This window comes from Anabrus simplex, chromosome 1 (assembly GCF_040414725.1).
Source record: "Anabrus simplex isolate iqAnaSimp1 chromosome 1, ASM4041472v1, whole genome shotgun sequence".
Classification (NCBI taxonomy): Eukaryota; Metazoa; Arthropoda; class Insecta; order Orthoptera; family Tettigoniidae; genus Anabrus; species Anabrus simplex.
In genome coordinates, this window is record NC_090265.1 from 668,506,914 (window position 1) to 668,529,054 (window position 22,141).

Here is a 22,141-nt window from a genome sequence, read left to right on the forward strand (position 1 = left end):
ATACGTCAGTGCCGTGCCAGAAGATTTACCGGCAAGTTTTTCGCTCCCCTCTTAACTATTTGTGATGGTGACTCAACGGAGACAGACTGTCATTTTGAATTTTTAGCACAGTGATTTAGTCCGTTTTTTAATTATAACACACTGCAGTTTTAGACTAAGAGGTACACAACTTCGCCATAATCACTTATTGTTTGTTTCTGTCATGTCTCATTTGTTTTCAGTCTTTTCTTCATTAGGTTTTAACACCATTTTTTAGCACCAATTATGTAAATAACTTTAACCTTTTTTCACTGCAGATGTCTTAAACAATTTGATTATTACTCCATCTAATGATGGAAATGTGTATATATTGAATTGTTTTAATTCCGTCATGTCTCCTTTGGTTTTCTTTCTTTCCTTCATTATGTTTTAACACGTTTTTTAGCATCTATTATGTAAATAACTTAAACCCTTTTCTTCACTGAAGATGGCTCAAACGAGTTGAAACATGTTTGACTATTATTACTCTATCTAATGATGGAGATGTGTATGTACTGAATAGGAGAACATATTAAATTTCCTTTGTAAAGTGAAAATCATCAATACGGAATGATTCTAATGTCTTGTAACATAAAGGAACTCCAGTGGGACAAGGTTCCAGCACCTTGGTGTAATTGGTGGAATGGAAAACTAATAACATTAGTATTGTTTTCTTTCTATTTCTCCCTCTTTCTACACTGACTTGTCATTGTGTTTATCCTATTATGTGTTCCTTTTGATGTTCCTATCTTTTTATAAATGACTTCTTTCCAACAGATGATGGCTACTGATGGCTAAATTTGAGCTTTGCACTTCGTTATGACTAACAGTACTTTAATTTTATTTCATTATCATCAGAAAATTTATTCAGCATTTTAAAAATTAATTTTATGCTTGATAAGAGCCCTTTTCTTTGTCATGATCAACATTTTCCAACTCCAGGTTCCCAGGTGTGGTGTACAAGCTTTCACCATCTCTTCCTGTCTTCTTAAATCTTCTGTTCAAGGATATCTTCCCATCTTAGACCTCTCTCCTCCACATCTGATGTTACTGTATATATCCAGTGTTTATTTGGCCCTCCCCTTGGTCTTCTTCCTTGGACAGTAAGACTAAATGACATGACTGTATTTTCTGGCAGGTCTCTCACTTTTCATTCTCATAATGTGCCCATACCATTGAAGTCTATGCTTCTTCATTAAATTGGTTAAAGGGTAATTTTCCTATGAGTATTTCCTGCTTGACAGCATTGTCTTTGGTGATTTCTTTGTATAGCTGAAAAGATAAATGCAGCACACCAGTAAATAAATTTAAAACTGATTTATTATTATAGATGATTTTGATTCTAATATAAACTGAATTACTAATCAGTCTGATAATAAGAGACCACCATTATATCTCAATGGTAATAATTAATAATATACTCTAGTTGAGGTTTATTCAGTTCAGATTTTCTTCTCTGCATAAGGTTTTTCTCCCTGTAATATGTTGATCCAGAATGGCATTGATTGAGCTTGTTTTACAAATGAGAACAACCTTGAATATGAAAACTAAACATTACTGTAGTAGGATTCACCTTGCTGACTGTTTGACACTAGGTCAGGATATTTTGATTAATAACTGAGAATGGTTATTCACATATATCTGTAGTGAAATGCAGCTGAAGTGTTTAATGTTCTTCTAAGGTCTGAAGAAGTATTTATAAGTATTTATTTTGTATTTTTAATGCTTTTAGATGGCTTTTATTGTTGTATTGTACTACATGACAGGAATGGCAATAAACTGTTATTGTTATGACTGTATCTCTTCAGGATCATTAAAGATGAATGTGACATCTTCTATGTTATTTACTCAATTTCTCCTTCTTTCAAAGAGCTCTAGCCAGTAAGAACTACAGATTAACATTTTTATACTTTCCACCCACTTGGCTTGAATTATTTCTGTTTTTTTGCCATGGGGATACTAATCAATATAAAGTTTTTAATGCATTATAATATAATATTATAACTCATCTGGTAGATGCTGTGCAGGATTTTCCCCTGAACTCGACTTAACTGACATGAAAATTAATGTGTACATAATTGTATGGCACATTCCCGTCCTAAGATCCACAAATATACCATTTATGCTTGCATTCAGAAAAAAATTATTACTCTGAAGATGAATGGTTTCTGCCTGAACCAAATGCTAGACTAATTTATAGAATAAAATTAAAGAAATCTGTATCAATTTAGATTTTTTACTGGCACCTTAATTATATTTATCCTTTAATTTATATTATTTTCTGATCTTCTTTCTAACCATTTGCTGTTTCCTTTGCAGGGTGTACTAAATCATGGATGGATTATCCTGATTCCTGGCAGTTTCCAACCTTGGAAGATATTTTAAATAAAGAGGTAGCAAGATCTTGCAGTACTAATTTACGAGATGGCCAGATGTTTGAGAGCTATCAGGATGCTGTTTTAGATATTACTCAAACTCACCTGAACGATAATTCAGCTATAATTAGTCCTATCTGTCCTTCTAAATCATCAGTCAAGTCTTTTCATAGTGACCTGTTTAGCTTCAGAAAACCAGTTCAAGGGGGACTATCTATCAACTGTCCCAAATGTGGGAAAGTTTATTCAAGGAAGTACACATTACAACGACATCTTCGATTTGAGTGCGGTAAAGAACCTCAGTTCCAGTGTACCCGGTGTTTTAGACGTTTTAAACATAAATCTCATTTGATGAGACATGTAATTATAAAGAAACATTAAAACTACAACAGTTCTTTATACTTATTCAAAAAAGGATGATTGATAATGCATGTAACATTTTAATATCCATTTAAGGAAATTCTGTGATGTCCTATTCATTCACTAGCCTGCAAATTGCATTGAAAAACAACACATTTGTATGAGAAACTAGTCACATATGCTAAGCATTGAAGGGGATCTTAAGAAAAGACAGGATGCATCAGCTGCCAGTATCTCCACCAATAAAGAATCAAAGTGATTCAGAACCCCAAGCCTGTGGGAGATAAGCATTTAGTTATAGTTGTATTTATGTCTTCAGAAACAAAATATTTTAGAGATTTGTCATTTATTTTATATTAAAGATGTCCTCTTATTTATAAGATAAACTTAAGAGCTAGGCTAATTTATTTTCTATAGTCAAGAAATCTATAAACTCTCAATAAAGCAATTTTTTTCTTGTTTTCTTGTATTTTTGTGACAGAATTATAGTATTTGTAAATAAGTTGCCTATGTTGCATTTCTGTGAATTTTATACTCTGTTTCATATTGTTTTCTTTGAAGCATTACTATGGTTTTAGCACTCTCATATGTCTTATTCTCTGAGTAATAAAATTACTCATTTCATTTGTGTAAATATGGAATATATTCTGTGTTGATTTCATTGAAGAAAAATAAAATAAATCCTTTATTAGTATTTTTTAAACTAGGCTATTGGTCATAGTTGCCATATCCTGAATAAATCCCGCTGAATGTCGCTAATAATATTGTTCAGTTATGATAATGAGTTAACTGACGTTGGTGGTGGTTTTTGTTGCGATTGCTTTCATAAGGTGCAACACTGCATGGTCGTGAGCTGATATTGGTCAAGGATATAATGAAAATGACCACTGAAATAAGAAGGAAACCCTGAAGGTACGTTCACTCAAAGAATAAAAGAGAAGTTTTCATGGAAGGAAGGGAAAATGAAAGACTACCTTGATCTCAGATGGCTTAATATTGCTGAGCTGGAAGAAAACTAAATGTTACAGCCTACAATGTCCTAAGCTCATAAAACTGATCAACAATAACATTACACTGACTGTTGTTTGTTGAGGTGTGCTTTGTCTCTTCTGCTGCCACTTATCTCCACTAAAAACCAAACCAAACCCCATGGTGTAACATCCCCAAAGGGCCATGGCCTACCAAGCGACTGCTGCTCAGGATGAAGGCCTGCAGATTATGAGGTGTCATGTAGTCAGCACAATTAATCCTCAGCCTTTATTCTTGGCTTTCTAGACTGGGGGCCGCTATCTCACCTTCAGATAGCTCCTCAGTTGTAATCACATAGGCTGAATGGACCTCGAACCAGCCCTCAGATCCAGGTAAAAAAAAGTCCCTGACCTGGCCGGGAATTGAATCCTAGGCCTCTGGCAGGCATGCTACCCTACATCACAGGGCCAGCACTTATCTCCACTAGGTGGCATTATTGCTATTACAAAAGCTAATCTCTCAATGACAGATTCACAACAGCTAGCAATAGCCATTCAGTGGTAAGTCTTAACCATTCATCTCATATAATAATTTGTCTCACTGTTTTCAGACACTTAGTTATACTATCCTTTTTTCCAGATTTGGATACAACTGCACATTTGGTCTATTTTGTCCAAATTAAGAAATTTTCCCTTTCCACTCGCAGCAAGTGACCTGCTGAATGCTCTTTTCCTGAATAATTGTATATAGTTTTATTTCTTCATTTTTCAGAAGGTTATTAAGATAAATTTTAAGACAAAAGATCAAATGGATTTCATGTGTAACATGCCTTTAAGAACAAGATATGTCACATGCTCCAAAATTCAAAGACTTATAGTTTTTTAAGCCTTTTCCACGAATAGGACAAGATGTTCTTAACAATGTTTTGTTAATTGTATGTATCTATGAAACTTGTACTTTGTGTGTATTTCAATCCTCAACTATGAACACGGGAGTCAAATAAAAAAAGATCTGCACCAGGCCTCTCCAGAGGCCACACAACATTATTATTTAACACGGCTGAAGATGTTTTCAAAAGAAAACGAAACATATACCGTTTTTAATGTAAGAATAATCAAAGATTATTTAAGTGGTGGAAAGGTGGAATTTTTTAACTTGTTAGTTGAGTTTTTTACATAGTGGTTTAATGTGGTGTTTCACAAGTACGTTAAAATGTCATACTTCTTTCCCAGACAAAATATGTGTTCATTTTATAAACACTCTTGGATAAATTGTTCTTTCTCTTTCAGTTTAAATATTTAAGAATTCTGTAGAAAATAGATCTATAAGATTATCTTCATGTATACAGAATGGTTAGAAATAAGTGTATAAACCCACAAGAATGTAACATAGATGCAATGCTTCAGTGACCGGTTGATATGAAGAATAATGTTACTGGTTTTATGTCCTACTAATTACTTTTAGAGATGCCATTGATGCTTTGACGGCCTGTACTTATAGACATGATATAGGCTTTTGGGCTTATGCCGTGTCAAGAAAATAAGGTGAAATTCTTTACGTTTCACAGAGAACCCAAAAACCTATATCATGTCTACTTTTAGTGTTTTTGGAGCTGCAGATGTGCAGGAATTTTGTCCCGCAGGTTCTTGTATGTGCTAGTAAATTTACCAGCACAAGACTAATATATTTGAGCACCTTCAAAATACTACCGGAATCAGCCAGGATTGAACCTGCCAACTTGAGCTCAGAAGTCCAGCACTCTACTATCTGAGCTGATCAGCCTGGTGTTTAATATAGATGTTTAAAATATTAATGAAAGAAGTAAAAGTAGAAACCTTGGCACAACAGCCCAATGGGCTTAGGACTTCCAAGTGACTACTATTCGGTCCAAGGGCCCGCAAATCACGAGATGACATGATCAGTGCACAGAATCCTCTCGACTGTTATCCTTGAATTTATAGATCAGGGCTGCTGTCTCACCATCAGATAGTTCCTCAGTTGTTCTCCCGAAAGGCTGAGTGGACCTCGAACCAGCCCTCAGATCTAGGTAAATGTTCCGACCTGGCCAGGAATGGAGCTTAAGGGCTCCGGGTAAGAGGCAGGCTTGCTACCCTCTAGACCACAGGTCTGGCCAAGGTGTCAAAGCCAATTTTAATTTCAAAAACCTCTCTTTAAACCGACAATTTTTATCTGCTCCTCTCATAAAGATACTCAAAATGTACATTTTCAATTACTGACAGTGAAGCATCATTACCTCTTCCTCAGCTTCTGACTCAGTATTGATCTTATGATCACTTTCTGTTTCATTGTCTCCCTCTTCATCATCACTTATATCTTCCACAAAACCACGCTGTAAAAATGTCTATAATTCACATCATTTATTTGGCCTCATGCTGATGTACAGTTGAACAATCAAAAATTGACATATGAAAAATGTTAAAGTCTTGCATTGGGTATAATCATTCTTGGTTGTGGTGGTACAGCTACAACAAAGAGTGATGTAACTCACTCATTGGTAAATGACAAGTTCCAGATGAAAAGCAACTGTCAGAACACGATATTACTGTCCGCATATCAGAATAACATAAAAGAATTCACTGAAATGATGAGAAACGGCCATAATGATTAAATAATTATGTGAAGTGAAGAACACGCCTGGCAAGTGAAGCTCGATGTGAAGCACTCCACAGCATGTCAGTGTTCGTGTAGGGGAAAGGTTCTTCGTTTTCAACCAATAGATGTGGGTTGGTATTAACAAAAATTACTGCACCATACTAACCGTCTTTACTTTTCCACTCCAAATACTTGCAATGAGCCCTAGTTTATTATCAGATATAGAGGTGTAAATATGCTACGTGCCATGCTCAGCAGGGAATATCAGGTGTGTTAATGTGAATACTAGTTAACTCTGAGGAAGCATGCCCACCTGTCAAGGTGAGAACTAGAGTTTGAGTCCTATTGTATGCATTACTTAAAAAACAAAAAAACAAAACAAAACTTTTAGGGTGTTGCATTAACCAAATACGTGTGTATTTCTATTCATTGCAAAATCTGACATTGTACTTTAAATTATGTTAGTACTGAAAAAGGCCTGTTTTAGACATGTCTTAATACCTTGTCCATTATCCATCGCTTTGAACAACTTGTCAGAGCCGACATGAAATTGACTCAACGAGCTTCGGGGGTGATTTCCTTCCATGCTTCCAACATAATGCCCCACAAAGCATGATTTGAATGTGGGGAAGGGGGAGGCCAGTGTTTCTCTGGACAGGTTTCCACCATGCCCACACATGATCAATGGCGTTCAAGTCTGGAGCTTGAGGAACCTAACTGAGCAGTTCAGTTTCTGAGTTCTGCTCAGAAAACCAGCCCTGCACATGACTGCTTGTGTGGATTGGGGAGTTGTGTTGCATGAACTGTATTAGTTCATCTGGATTGTGCTCTCTCATACTCGGAACCATAATATTCTGCAGAATGTCCAAATATTGGTCCGATGTGAGACAGTCATCTATTTGATGAAGCACTCCAGCCCCATCAGATGATATCTACTCCCAACATGACACAGACATGCGGGCACTGGGTGAATACTCGGCTGTATATATTGTGTTGTATCAGGCTCCCTGTGGTCTTTTAACATGAACTAGCCCAACCTCTGCTGAAATAAAAGAAGTCTCATCAAAGAAGATCACATGATCCCAATTACGAGTTAACTCCATCTTTGCAATGGCACACCGATCGACCATCTGTTCATCAGAGAGTGACTCTTTGGCGGCGACTTTTCTTCAGTGGAGTCAAGCTAATCTTAACTGTTTATGGACCATGCACGGTCATCCATGAAAATTGGTCACCTGAGTCAAGAACGGGTTCTCTCTCCTGTGAAGTTTCAATTAACCTGTTGTCTTCTTCTGTAGTAGAAACCAATCTTACACCAGTACCTGGGAGATGTCCAATGTCCTCTGACACCCGCCACTGTTGTATTCATCTCTGAGCAGCCCTAGATGAAATGCCACACTGAATCAATACCTCATGAATGCTAAAATTGCCATGTTGGACGAGAGCAAGCACTTGCTTTCTTGACACATTTAAATAATGTGCCATGTCAGAATGGAGTGAAACATTTAGCATTGAAGTTAGCTCGGCCAAACTTGGTGTCTTCGTTGCTTGATGGTCATCACATTGTATTCATTTGGGAACAAAGAAGAAAAGTTCACATCGGGATTCGAACCTTAGCTGTTATGGTAGAAACAAATTTTCTAGCCTACAGCTGATCCATTGTGTTGCGTCTGAACGTTCCATGTGCTTATAATTTTCTGGTGCTGTATACAAGTGCATGTTACGAGGAGGAAAGAGAAGGGGGAGGGGAGAGTGAAAGTGGCTGACACAATGAGTGATAACTATGGGCTGTGTTGCAAAATTTATCCAGCTGAATCGACAAAGCTGAACTTAGCCAAAGTTTCCAAAGGTGTGGCAGTTTTTAATTGTTCATCTGTACCTGCTTGTTGACTCATTGTTATACACAACACTGCTGATTGTTCCAAACCATGAACATACAGTTACTCGGACTGCTGTAAAATGCAACTGCTTATTATCATGGCCACAGTGATACTATCATCATCATCATCATCATCATCATCATCATCATCATCATCATCATCATCATCATCATCATTTCTTTTTTGCTAGTGGCTTTACGTCGCACCGACACAGATATGTCTTATTTCAATGATGGGATAGGAAAGGTCTAGGAGTCGGAAGGAAGCGGCCGTGGCCTTAATTAAGGTACAGCCTGGTGTGAAAATGGGAAACCACGGAAAACCATCTTCAGGGCTGCCGACAGTGAAGTTCGAACCCACTATCTTCCGATTACTGGATACTGGCCGCACTTAAGCGACTACAGCTATCGAGCTTGGTAACATCATCATCATCAGCCAATTCTATCATTACATGTTGTGGTCTCTTTAAGTCGTGAACTCAGGTAAGTCTTTAGCAGAACTCTCCAGGTAGAACGGTCTCAAACAGTTCTCTGCCATGTAGCACCAGCTGTTCTCTTGATGTCTTTGTCCCATCTGTCTGGCAGTCTTTCTGTAGGCCTTCGATGAGCTCTTGGACTCCATTCTAATACTAGCTTCATCCATCTGTCATCTTCCCTTCGAGCAATATGTTCAGCCCATTGCCATTTTAAGGTGGCTGTTCTCTCAAGAATATCATTAACTTTAGTGATACCGGGCGAGTTGGCTGTGCGGTCAGGGGCACGCAGCTGTGAGTTTGCATCCGGGAGATAGTGGGTTCGAATCCCACTGTTGGCAGCCCTGAAGATGGTTTTCCGTGGTTTTCCATTTTTACACCAGGCCACGGCCGCTTCCTTCCAACTCTTAGGCCTATCCTATCCCATCATCGCCATAAGACCTATCTGTGTCGGTGCGACGTAAAGAAGAAAAAAAAACTTTGGTGATTGATCTGATGTCATCTGCTCTCTTCTTATATTTCCTTGTAAAACCCAGCGTTGACCTTTCCATGCCTCTCTGCACTGTCCTAAGTTTCTCTTTCGTAAATTTGTTCAGTGTCCAGGTCTCACAGCCATAAGTCAGCATAGGTAGAATGCACTGATCATAAACAATTTTTTTCAGATTTACTGGCATATTTGATCTGAAGGCAGTTGAGTTTCTTCCATACGCCTGCCATCCTAGCTTAATGCGTCGAAAAATTTCTTGTCTTATATCACCTTTCATATTCATCAACTGGCTCAGATAGATATATTCACTGACCTTCTCTAACAGCTTGCTGTTGATGTTCACAATTCCTACTGTGACCCTCTTGTTTGTTTTGGAAAGGTTCATCTTCAAGCCAACTGACTCACATTCCATGGCAAGATCAGTAACTAATGTCTGGAGTTTGTCATTGTCATTTGCCAGTAATGCAATGTCATCAGCAAATCTCAAGTTGTTAAGCATTCTACCATTGATCTTTATACCTTGATCAAAACAAACATGAATGATAGACTGTATTAAGCCAGGAAGGTAAATTATAAATGAGTAAAGTCTAACTAGGAGCTGACGACAACATTAAGCTCCAATTAAGATGTTCATCACATAGTGTGTGCATGAGGAGTAACAGAGAGGACATCAGATGAATCAGGGATGAGTGTGGTTGAAGAAATAAATAGAAACTAATAAAATGAAATAAAATCCAACAAAAGGCACCAGGATAGAATAGAACAGAGATGAAGAATGAAAAGAAAGTAAGTGGAGAAAACCAGACAATGATGTGATACAGCGCGAGATGGCAGGGGGGCATAAACGGTGTACACACGTTATGAAAGTATGGCATTAACATATAACTTGGAATGAACCAACTGGTGATGAACATACAAATTTGGAAAACACCGAAACGAAATAACAATATAGAAAGGACAGGGAAGAGAACTACCTACGTAAATCCTTAATGGCTGTCAATCACATATTACTTTATTTTATTAGTATTGGAGCACTGTGCCAACATACAGCGAGCCACCTGGTGACAAAACGACCATACCACTACAGCTCCAACGGTAAAACAGTCATAAATTCAAAACCTCATTATTGTAGAAGACTTCCTTGGGAACAGTCAAGATTTGCTTCTGAAGACGCAGAGCAAAGTTCTCTGCGAAACGTAAAGATTTTCACCTTGTTTTTTTGATGTGGCATAAACCCAAAAGCCCATCATATCATGTCTACAAGTACAGGCCATGAAAGCATCAATGTTAAATACTTGAAATTATCTACCTGTTCCAGCTTTCTATCCCCAATCTGACATTCAGTTCTCTTGGATTTCTTACTTATTAACATCAGTTTAGTCTCTGAAAGGTTAATTGAAGTACATCATCATCATCATCATCATTATTATTATTATTATTATTATTATTATTTATTATTATTGAGGTGAAACATGACGCCCATTAATCTAGAGTGCGGCTATATTGTACACAAGAATATGATGGGATAGGAAAGGCCTAGGAGTTGGAAGGAAGTGGCCATGGCCTTAATTAAGGTACAGCCCCAGCATTTGCCTGATGTGAAAATGGGAAACCACGGAAGACCATCTTTAGGGCTGCCGACAGTGGGATTTGAACCCACTATCTCCCGGATGCAAGCTCACAGCCGCGCGCCTCTAACCGCACGGCCAATTCACCCGGTTACACAAGAATAGAACAAGATTAACACAAAGAATACATCTCAGCAGATCAAGTGAGCAGCGCGAACTGAACTGTACAAAAAATATGGCTGCACATAGTCAAGGACAAAACACTGAATAACACCAGAAGGCAGCACTAGAGAGCGGCTCAGTTTGAATCATACACAACACCCCCTCTCAAAGTGTTGATCGCCCAAGTAGTTCACTTCTTGAGACCGAGGTTGTTCAAACACTTCCAGTGCTTGACACTGGGTTGTCCTTTTGTGAGCACATCAGCCGGCATCTCTCCCGTTGCAAGGTACTTTAAGTTGATTTCTTCCACAGACAAAGCTTCCCTCACAAAATGATGTTGCACACGAATATGCTTTGTGCGTGAATGGAACACAGGGTTCTCGGCCAATTCCTTTGCTCCTTGATTGTCAGTGTGCAGATTGATAGCTGGCAGTAGACTCCTGCTAATCTTCTCAGACAGCCGTCGTAGGTGTATTGCTTCTTTGGAGGTGTCGCTGAGAGCCATGAACTCAGACTCTGTAGATGAAAGCACAACTGTGCGCTGTTTTCGTGACTCCCAGGAAACAGGACCTCAATTCATTGTGAAGGCATATCCAGTGTAGGATCTCCTGTCATCAGTGCAGGCAGCCCAATCAGCATCAGCATAACTAGCTAGATTGCCCCCATGCTGGGGCTGTACCTTAATAAAGGCCACGGCCGCTTCCTTCCCACTCTTAGCCCTTTCCTGTCCCATTATCGCCATAAGACCTATCTGTGTCGGTGTGACATAAAGCAATTAGCAAAGAAAAAAGATTGCCCCCTCTCGTTGGGAAAGTGATGCCTAAGTCCAATTTCCCGTTGAGGTAATGTAGCACATGTTTTGCAATCTGCCAATGGCTGACACCAAAACAGTCATTGAATTGACTTAGAACACTGGTTGGATGAGATATGTCGGGACATGTTCCAACAGACAGGTACATGAGTGCACTGACAAGCTCGCGGTATGGCGGTTTCTCTCCGTCCTTGGTGGTCCAAGTGTCTGTCTTCAACAGCTTCGCGCCAGAATCAAGTGGCGTGGAGACTGGACGACATGATGACATTTCAAAGGGATCAAGTATGCCTGTAAGATGTATCCTCGTTGACTCATGGTGATTTTCGAATCAGTGCAGTTGAATTTGATTCCCAAACAGTATGCTGTGTCACCCAAATCATTAATCTTGAAAGACTTCTTAAAAAATCTGTAGAAGTCATCAATTCTTCTGGAATTCCAATATAGAACAATAATATTGTCAACATAGGCGATAATTTTTAGTAGGTCATCCCCCATAGTTGTCACGTAGACACTCACGTCCCCGATGATTGGCTTTGCTCTGAACTTCCGTAACTCTTCATCCAAACGCTGGTACCAACAGCGTCCAGCCTATTTCAAACCATATAGTGCTTTCTTCTTGCAGCATACTCTATGTCCTTTCTGTAGCTCGGATAACATCATCTTGGCCTTGTCGATAACATCTTCATTGCCATACTTCCTTTCAATGATGTACTTTAAAACTTTTTCAGTATACTCCGGAACTTCCATTCAAATTTCTTTGTCAGCAATGCCATTAAGGAAGGCAGTGGAGATGTTGAATTGTTGCACATGCATCCCACACTGTATTGCGTGAATCATACCTCGCCATAATGTGTCCCAGGACATTGAGAAAATCCACTCGCAACAACCCTAGCTTTCCGTTTAGTTACAGAGCCATCAGAGCCGTATTTGTTTCTGAATACTATCCGACTCCCAACAGTTGAGCAATTCTTCAGTCGCTCCACCAAGTCCCAGGTATCATTCTTCAGTATTGAGGAAAACTCGATCGCCTGCATCCACTTTTCTTCATCGGGACCAGAGATAGCAGATTTAATGGGAACTTCGCTATGCATGCGATGTCTGGATGATCTCCGACTTCCTCTTCAGTAATATGGTGCTTCCTTGGTCGGCCTGGTTTCCCGTGAGAACCTTATTAGGCTTACCTAGCCTGCGCTTTATCGACATTGCAATTTCAACTGGAAGTGGATCCATATCGAAGCCCAAAAAATCTGGTTCGTCCTCTGAATCTGTCGAGTGCAGTTGCTGAACTTAAACGTTGATAGAGTCATCCCTGTTCACCATGACGTCAAATGTTCCTACTGCTCTCTCGTCAACAGTCTCGACGATATCTGTCATCTGCTCTGGGTTGAAATCTTCATAATGATGACCATTCACGTTTAGAAGTTCTTTCAGGATCTGGACGTCACGCGAAATCTCCACCCGACGTTCCTCAGGGATCCATATTTTGAAGGCCTTGGAACCCCGAGCAAAGCCCAGGAACACACCCTTTTGCGCACGTGGATCAAACTTGCCTGTGCTCTGGGTTCAATTTGTACAGTAGACCAATGAACCAAATTCTTGAAAGTTTCCCACATCTGGTTTTTCTCCAATCCATGCTTCGAAGGGGGTATTTCCAAATGGAAATTCTAAGTTCCCATGGAGGGAATTAACCATCCGATACAGCTGTTGGGCAGCAATTCCTGATGTAATTCCCAGTTGACACTGCTTCTGCCCAGAACGAAGGTGGGAGGCCAGACTGGATCAGTAGACACCGAGCCATTTCTTATAGGGTGCAGTTTTACCACTCGGCTGCCTCGGTCTGCTCAGGGTTGTTTCGGACTGTCAGTCAGCTTTTAATGCCAGAGTTCTTCAATAAGTCATCAGACTGCTTGTTGACGTACTCCATTCCATTATCGGATTGCAGGAACTTTATCTTCTTGTCGAACTGCGTCTCAGTCATGGTTTTGAAGACCTAGAATTCATCAAGTACTTTGCACTTCTTTCGTAGAAAACGTAATTCAGTCCGACGTGTGGAGTCATTGATGAATGAAACAAAGTATCTGGTACAACCATTTGATTCGACCTTCATAGGCCCACACACATCTGTGTGTATGAGTTCACCAGGAACAAATTTCCATCGAGACGATTTAGGAAATTACTGACGTGTCATTTTCCCCTGAAAACATATCTCACATTCGACTGTTTGATTTTTTTGCTGCTTCCTGAAGATCTTTTGACATTCAGATGTCCCTTCTTCACAGCTTGCTAGAGCAGCTTTCTGTGGTTCGATCACATGTGAATCACTCACAAAGTATAGTCTGCCAACCTGATCCATGTGCAAAACTACATTGCCATCCTTTTTGTTGATAACTTCAGCCTTGTGTTCATCAAATGTGTCACGATAATCCTTGTCAACAATCCTCTCGACTGACAGAAGATTGGTTTGTAAATCTGGCACATGCAGAACTTCACTCAAGTCAACTGTCTTATCACGTTCATTCAATCGTATCATCTACTGGCACTGATATTTGTGAAGCTGGAGTTCGCCAAGTTCAACGTTTCACAAATGTTTGATTCAAAATCCTTAAAACTGTCAATATCCTTTGCCATGTGTGCGATGCACCCACTATCCAAACGCCACAGTTTCTTGTCTGTCGAATTGACCAACGAGACGTTTGCTTCATGACACATGCTCGAAACTGGCACAGCGTACGACGACGTGTTTTCCATCTTGATTTTGTTTTGGTCACTTTTCACTCTCAGTCGACAATTCGCTGCTTTGTGACTCAGCTTTTTGCACTAGAAACACCTGAATGTATCACTGTGATGCTTATTCGATTTACCTGGTTTACCACTGTTCTGACTGTTGCTATTGTTCTGTTTCTACCCCAACATCGCATTCTGCACACATGTTTGTTGGTTACTCGATCATGCATCACTTTCCTCGACTATTTTTATGTGCAGTGTTTCGGGACTCAGAAGTTCATCACATGACTCGATTGCGATACGAAAATGATCAAAATTCACCGGTAAACTGTAGAGTAACTGTATCAACAGAAGGTCGTCGTTTATCAGCACTTCCATATCGCTGAGTTGGTCAACAGCATCGAAGAATCTTTGCAGATGATCACAAACATCGTCACCCTCGTTCATGCATTGAAGCATTATTTGTTTCAGCAGGTTAGCTTTTCTCGCAAGGTCTTTGCCAAAATTCTCTCGACGTCGTACAACCTTTCACTTGTTTCAACTCATTTGAAGAGATTCCCAGAAGTATGTCTGACCTAGCCTTACTATCTCCTGATTCCATGCTCTTACTGTGGCTGCATTCTCTGCATTTACCTCGGGCTTCACTTTCGCACCACTCATATAGTTCCATGCATCATTTTTAATGAGTAATGCTTTCATGTGAATTTTCCATGTATCATAATTGTCTTTTGAAATTATATCATTGCACATTGTCGCAGACGATGCCATTTCTCATTCTTGCTCGCCATGTTACCGATAACGTAACAACACTTTCACGCCTTTCTATAATTTCACTTTCTCACACGCGATACCTGGGCCCATAACCTATTAATAAGTTTGTGGATTGTGAGTTGAAACACAATGCTCGTTAATCTAGAGTGCGGGTTTATTGTACACAAGAATAGAACACTTGACCTGTTGAGATGTACTGTGTTAATCTTTGTGTTAATCTTGTTCTATTCTTGTGTACAGTAAACCCATACTCTAGATTAATGGGCATCGTGTTTCACCTCACAATCCACAACATTATTATTATTATTATTATTATTATTATTATTATTATTATTATTATTATTATTATTATTAAATATAATAATTACTCCATCTTCTGCATTAAAACTCCTATATATTAACCATGTTGATTTTAGTAATATTTTGACAAGTCCTGTCATGATCAAGACAAAAAATTATAAGCTAACAACTTCTTAGGATAATAATTATGCTTATTTTGATGCGGGCTCTCCCAGTCAAGTGTACTGCACAGACAGTTTAACTTAGAGACACCATGATTAGCTGCAGTTTGAATTTTATGTAGATCTCTATAAATGAAGGCTCATGATTAGAGCTACATAAAATTGCAAGAACACTTTATATTATGTGACTGATTCAAGGCCAACTCCCACCCACGGCCCACCACAGCTGGCTTGTTCTGTGTCTTTGCTTCTTAAATCTGTAAATCTGTTTAATACAGAATAAGAAACTAAACTAAATTCTTACCTCATAGCAAATGGTAGAAATGTTATCCTTCTGCAGCTAAACAGGCATTGTACCGGGTAAACACATGTTGATTGACACGATTTAGCTCGGTTTTTGTAATCTTTCTTATTGCAGTTTGTATGTTTTCCTCTCCTCCAATGTGCATCGATTTGTTTGGTACACTTTATCCTTTAGGGTATCACACAAATAAAAATCGCAGGTTGTTAGATCTGGGGAGTGAGAGGTCCATAGATCAGCACTTATCACTCTTATTTTCAAACACTTCCATAATTGTATCCGTGGACTCCTCCGTTGTATGAGCAGTTGCGGAATCTTGTTGAAACTAAGAATATGATTTTTTCTTCTTCTGTTAGCTGTTTGAAAAATGGGGTGAGAATGGCATTTTGGTACTGCTCTCCATTTACTTTATCCTTGTAAAAAATCAGACTGATTATGTGTGTTGCTCTGATTGCACACTAAACTCTGATTTTCCTATAATAAAGAGGAATTTTCAGAACACTAATAGCATGCATTGTGACTGACTACAAATGAAGGACAGGAAGCGAGCCAGGCAGCCAGTTGGGCCATGGGTGTGGAGGAAGCCAGACAGCCAGCCAGCTTGCCGGCTTTGGCTCAGCGGTGTGCGAGCGGTCAGTATACGAAAAAGTCTTTATGTACACATAATCTCTCACTCTCTCTTCTGAGAGAGGTGCACATTGTAGAAGTGTTATAAACTCAGTGGATCGTTTGCCGGGGTGAAATATGAACTCATGGACAAAAACTTGAAGGAATCTTCTAAATTTGTAAACTAGATATATTTTGACCTCCTACAATAGACAAACACTACATAATTGGCGAGGAGACATATTTAATTATTTGTATATAGGGTATTAAGTTAGTACTGTCATCGTGTATATGTAAGCATGTAGTATTACATTTTGTAATGGCGCATGCTATAAATAAATTTTTATAAATACAACACACTCACATACTCTCTCTGTCTCTCTTGTGTTCATTCTGATGTACTGTAATGCTCTAAAGTATTTACCAAAATGATTTAAATTCTGTGTTTGATGCGGGCTTTTGTTCCAGAACTGCCTTGGAATTCTCATCAGGCTTTTAGAGGGGTTGACTCCCTAATGCAGCAGGAAGCCCAATACTATGCGGAAGTGTTTCATAACATGCAGGGGATGGACTCCACTACCCCTGCTCTACCGTCTAGAATCCCATCGAGAGGTGCTGTCTGCCCAGGATGTGGGAAAGTGTATACATGGAAATACACTATGAGAAGACATTTGAAGTTTGAGTGTGGCAAAGAACCACAGTTCCCTTGTGGTTATTGTGATCAGCGATTTAAGAGGAAGAGTCATCTCTCAAGTCATATTAAAAATAGACACAGATTTCTTTTGGAATTACAGGATAGGACAATTATGTAAAATCATAGATGTAAATTTTGGATGTTATATCTATTTTTGACTGTAATATTTTGTCTCAGAGTGCTGTGTATGAATCATTTATCTTATTATTAAACCTCACTGTGGTATTCAAAATATTACTTTGATACATTATTTAAAATTATTCTCACCTTTTCCAAAGGTGGTTTATACTTACTACCAGGTGTATGTTAGATCACTCCTGAGACATACCGTACATTCTTTGATGAGTGTGACTGATGTTATAATGAGTGTTATGGATTTATTTCTTTAAGGTGTTTCTGAAGTTGTATTTATTCAAAAGAAAGGGAATGCTACTAGATTACTTCAAATTATACAAATTAATATTATGGAGAAAATACAGTGGAGTATTAAATGTAAATTGAGATTACTTCATGGCATTGTGGTATTAGATAGCATTTCTCTGGGGATACAGTTGAGTAGTTGGCCTGATTATGTATGTCAAAACTCATTAAACTTTTTCTGGTTAAGTTTCTTCTAAGCTCAGACACTACCAACGGGATTGTTGCCTCTGATGAATCCTGAGTGACATAGCTCTTGAAACTTATCACATTTTATGATAATTATGTTTTTTTCCTCCTGTTTTAAAATATTTGTATTTTCTCAACTAGTCCAACTGCATTATTTTCTGAGTTATTCTTAAGGTATTCTTACAATAGGGATACCTTTCCCAAAGATGATTTATACTTACTACCAGGTGTATGTTACGTTACTCCTGAGACATACCATACATCTTTTGCATTTACCATCAACCTAGAGATGAAATGGCTGCATGATGAATTTTTGTGTCATTTCTTCTATCAGGGCTCATTAGCTTATCTGGACAGACTCCTCTTCCCAATGCTGCTGATCCTTCTGAGGAGATGAGTTATTTACTGCTGACTGACTCTTGACAGTAAGTTGCTGGCATACAGACTACTCCAGTACCGTAGCAGAAAATGTGCTGATGCAGCTATTGCTCGTTGCAATACAAAGTCAAATGGAGGTGAAAAACATGAAGATGTATTGTGGAATTAAAGGTGGAAAAGTTATGGTTTAAAATAAAGAACAGAGGGATGGCCTGGTCATACTAAGTAGATGAATAAAGAAAAAATGCTAAATCAAAGAAATGCAAAGGAAAGATGGATTAATGAGGGTCCAGATTACAATGGATTGTCTTATTTAAGGACAATATGATGATGGCGCAAGAAGACCAAATATGCATGAAGATATCTACGAGCTTGCAGGTAAAATTAGAATTCAAACTTACACACCTATTAGAATGATATGCTAATTTTTTGCAAATAAATTCTCATACTGAATTGTTATATTTTACTGACATTTGTGTATAATTGTTTTGTAGGCATCTCAATCTAATCATATTTGATACTTATGGTCATCAATGCAAAAATGTGACCAGACAATTCTAGATTATTTTGAAATACTACTTGCTTTATGTCAAGATTACACACTAGACTTTGGGAGCAGGTGATTTTGTAGGCTGATGTAATTTTTCTTTGTGGGTTTTATTGGCTACTGTTTCGTTGCCAATGCTGCCGATAATTTTTCCCAAGTACTTGAAGTGATTAACCTGTATGATCTTGCCGGGTTTGGTCGCAAATGATCCCAGGTTCTTGGAGTTCATGCACTGTTTTTTCTCATAAGAAATTTGATGGCTGGTTTTGATGGCGATCTCATGAAGCTTCCTCAGGAGTCCGGGTAATTATTGCTTGATTGTCAGCAAAGGCAAGGCATTTTAGATTGATCTGCTTATCTTTTATTCCAATATTTATCGCTGGTTTTTCTTTCTCTCATGTTTTAACAATTTTATCTGGTACCAGGTTGAACAGTAGTGGGGTCAACACATCACCTTGTCTTACTCCTATTCTGATTTCAAACAGTTCAGAGATTTTGCTCACGAATTTCACTTTAGATTTTGTGTCTGTCAAATTCGTTTGGAGTAACACAGTTATTTTATTGTCTGCACTGTATTCCCATAGTACATTAAATAGGATGAAGCAGTCAATCAAGTCGTACATTTTCTTGAAGTCTTTGAAAGCGACCACTGTGCAGTTCGACTGGCAGTGAGGTTCCAGGTCTGTTCCATGCACAATCAGCGTGGTCGGAAGCCTGCCTGTTATTTGTCAATCTTAAGGCACGTATACACTTGCGAGCATCTTGCGAGCCGAGCGGCTCATGAGCCGCTCACACTACCATGCTCGCAAGTGTGTACGGGGTACTGAGCGTAAAGCGAGCATGTTGTGAGCTGCTCACTGCAAGCCGACTGGAGTCACTTTTCTAGGCGAGCACAAAGGGATGCTCGCATTCAGTGTGGACGGCCAAGGAACGTGCTCTCAAGTGTGTACGGCAAAGTGAGCATCCCGCGAGCATGGCGGCCTGGTCGGATGAAGATGTGCTTACGCTAATAGACACTTATCGGACACATTCTGTTTTATGGGACCCGAAAAATGGCAATCACTTGACAAAGAATGTGAAAGAGGATGCATGGCGGGATATTGGTTCAACAATTGGACGACCCGCGGATGAATGTAAGAAGAAAATTATTTTTTTGTTGGGATCACACCGGAGGGGAAGGAGCAAAGAGAAAAGCAGTCGCACTACTGGAAAAGGTAAGTTCTCGTGTTTAAATAAAATGAAGCTTCAACTTCCTTTTTGTACTTGATGTATTCATTTATTATCTTTTTAAAGCAACAATTGTTGTAAACAAGTAATGATATAATAACCAATAAATATCAAAAAGTGAACACATGTTGCAATTCAATAGGTAGTACTTATACAATACCGTATTCAATTATGCATATTTTGCACAATTTTTTTTTAAAGGAGCAACGGAAATTTACAAAAGCCGATGGTTTGCATATGAGGCTTTGGTTCCTCAATGAAAGATATAAACCAAGACAGACGCTAAACACAGGGAGTATTTTTCCTTTTATTTATCTTTTTCAAGCGTACGTATTTTGCCATGGCAAAGCTCCATCTTTCATGCAATAGTCAGCTATTTCATCTCTAATTTTGTTTACATAAGCAGAAGATCTCCTAGAAACATTTCGTAGCTGTCTCATGGAAGTCATTTCTTCATTGCGTCTCCATGTTCCGTCAATAATCTCTCCGTTTGCTTCCTGGCCTAGTGAACCGGGTGTTGTGTATAAGTTAGGGGAATGAATCCTCAGGCAATTACGCAAAACTACTACAGACATAACAATGATTTCGGCTTTAGGGGGCTCCAAAAGCATTCATTTTCTTAAAACTCGAAACACTGAACTTGATATACCAAAGCTATTTTCCACTACTCGTTGAGCTCTGCTCAATCGATAGTTGAAGATTCTCTTATAAGTTCCAGAGGCATGATCTCCTGGGTATGGCTTCATAACATTTTCGCTGGGTGCAAATGCACTGTCACCTACAAAAAAGTATGGCAACTTCATTTGACGACCCGGAAGTTCTTCTGGTAATGGCAGACATCTTTGCATGGAATTCACAGACTGATGCTGCGAGGAAATGGCGAGCAAATGGCTCAAGAAGTGCTCATGATCCACTCGGACATTTAATGTTTTCCATGAGCGGCTCATGAGCTGCTCGGCTCGCAAGATGCTTGCAAGTGTATGCGCCTTTATGTTCCATGCATTATTTATGATTATTAATAAATAATTCTTTCTGGGCTGATGACATGAATATTAGACCCCTTTAAACAACAACAGAAATCATCATCATATAATTCTTTCTATGGGGAAGTGCTGTGTCATGTTTTACTGTCATCTTTCTCTCTCAAGTGCATAACACCAGAATATTGTTCTTCGTCATCTTGGATTTTTATATCCAGTTTATGAGAGTCAGCACTTGGATGGATTAGGCTGAGTTTTGCAGCTGGATGGCTTTCACGATGCCAACCCTATGTGGTAGGATGTATTCACTAACACCAGAATATCACACACATTTCTTGATCTTCTCATAACTTGAAACTATACACTCCATGGGCAACTGCAGTGAAGGAGGATCTGACTGGTGCCTCTGAGGCACTGGTTCAAGAAAGAAGTAAGTTCCAGACTTGAGTACACGGGATCTTCAAGAAAGAGTGAGGATACGTAAAAAACTAAAAATACAATTCCTGTATGACATCAGGTACCCACGTGCAAACTGTTAGGTGCCTTTGTTAATTTAAATCATTAAGGAAAGGAAACTAGGAAGACTGACCTTCAAAAATCATCTCTTTTAACTTGGGCTACCTTGAATTAACTTACTCTTCCTGTTCTCGTATTTATTCAAAGCTCTCCTTATCCTGCACTTCCTGTGACAAGAAAGAATAATTCTTATGACTGCCCAAGACTTCAGTACTCATCAAGAATGCCTCTTCAGCACTCATCAAGAATGCCTTCTTAGCCTAGGAGACATCTTTCTGTTAGAAACAGGGCTTCAAAACCTATTTCATTACATGATCTAGCTGGGTGAGGTCTGGATTTGAGGCAGATTGTGGAAGAAGACACCTATATGGACAGAAATATGTGGAGAGTGCTCATTCACTGCACCCAAGAAACTGGAGCTGTAGCTGGGAAGAAGAAATTTCTTCTCAGGAGCTGAGGGGAACAACTGGTATCGATGAGGGGAGAAACCACCTGTGAATGTGGATGTGGAGCTCGTCCTTTAATATTTTAATATTTGTTTATCTTGCTGTTGCTCCCTCTGCCCACGCTAACCTATCAGACTGACTCGGTTACATTTGTCTGTTAGAAACAGGG

General features: G+C 39.0%; 1 protein-coding gene across 17 annotated transcripts in view; it reads left to right on the top strand.

Annotated features, from left to right (window-relative positions):
* The window catches only part of lola (longitudinals lacking), a 581,907-nt gene that overhangs the window by 229,190 nt on the left and 330,576 nt on the right, over nucleotides 1-22,141 (top strand). Inside the window, exon 5 of one of the 17 annotated variants that reach the window (XM_067135854.2) lies at nucleotides 17,047-17,405. The exons of 15 other annotated variants lie outside the window; for them this stretch is intronic. In XM_067135854.2, the coding sequence (XP_066991955.1) occupies nucleotides 17,047-17,390 (344 nt within the window). In that variant the 3' untranslated portion in view covers nucleotides 17,391-17,405. Of the gene's footprint in view, nucleotides 1-2,337; nucleotides 2,790-17,046; nucleotides 17,406-22,141 lie in introns of those variants that run through there. One more of the 17 variants, XM_067135850.2, reaches the window with a different exon arrangement.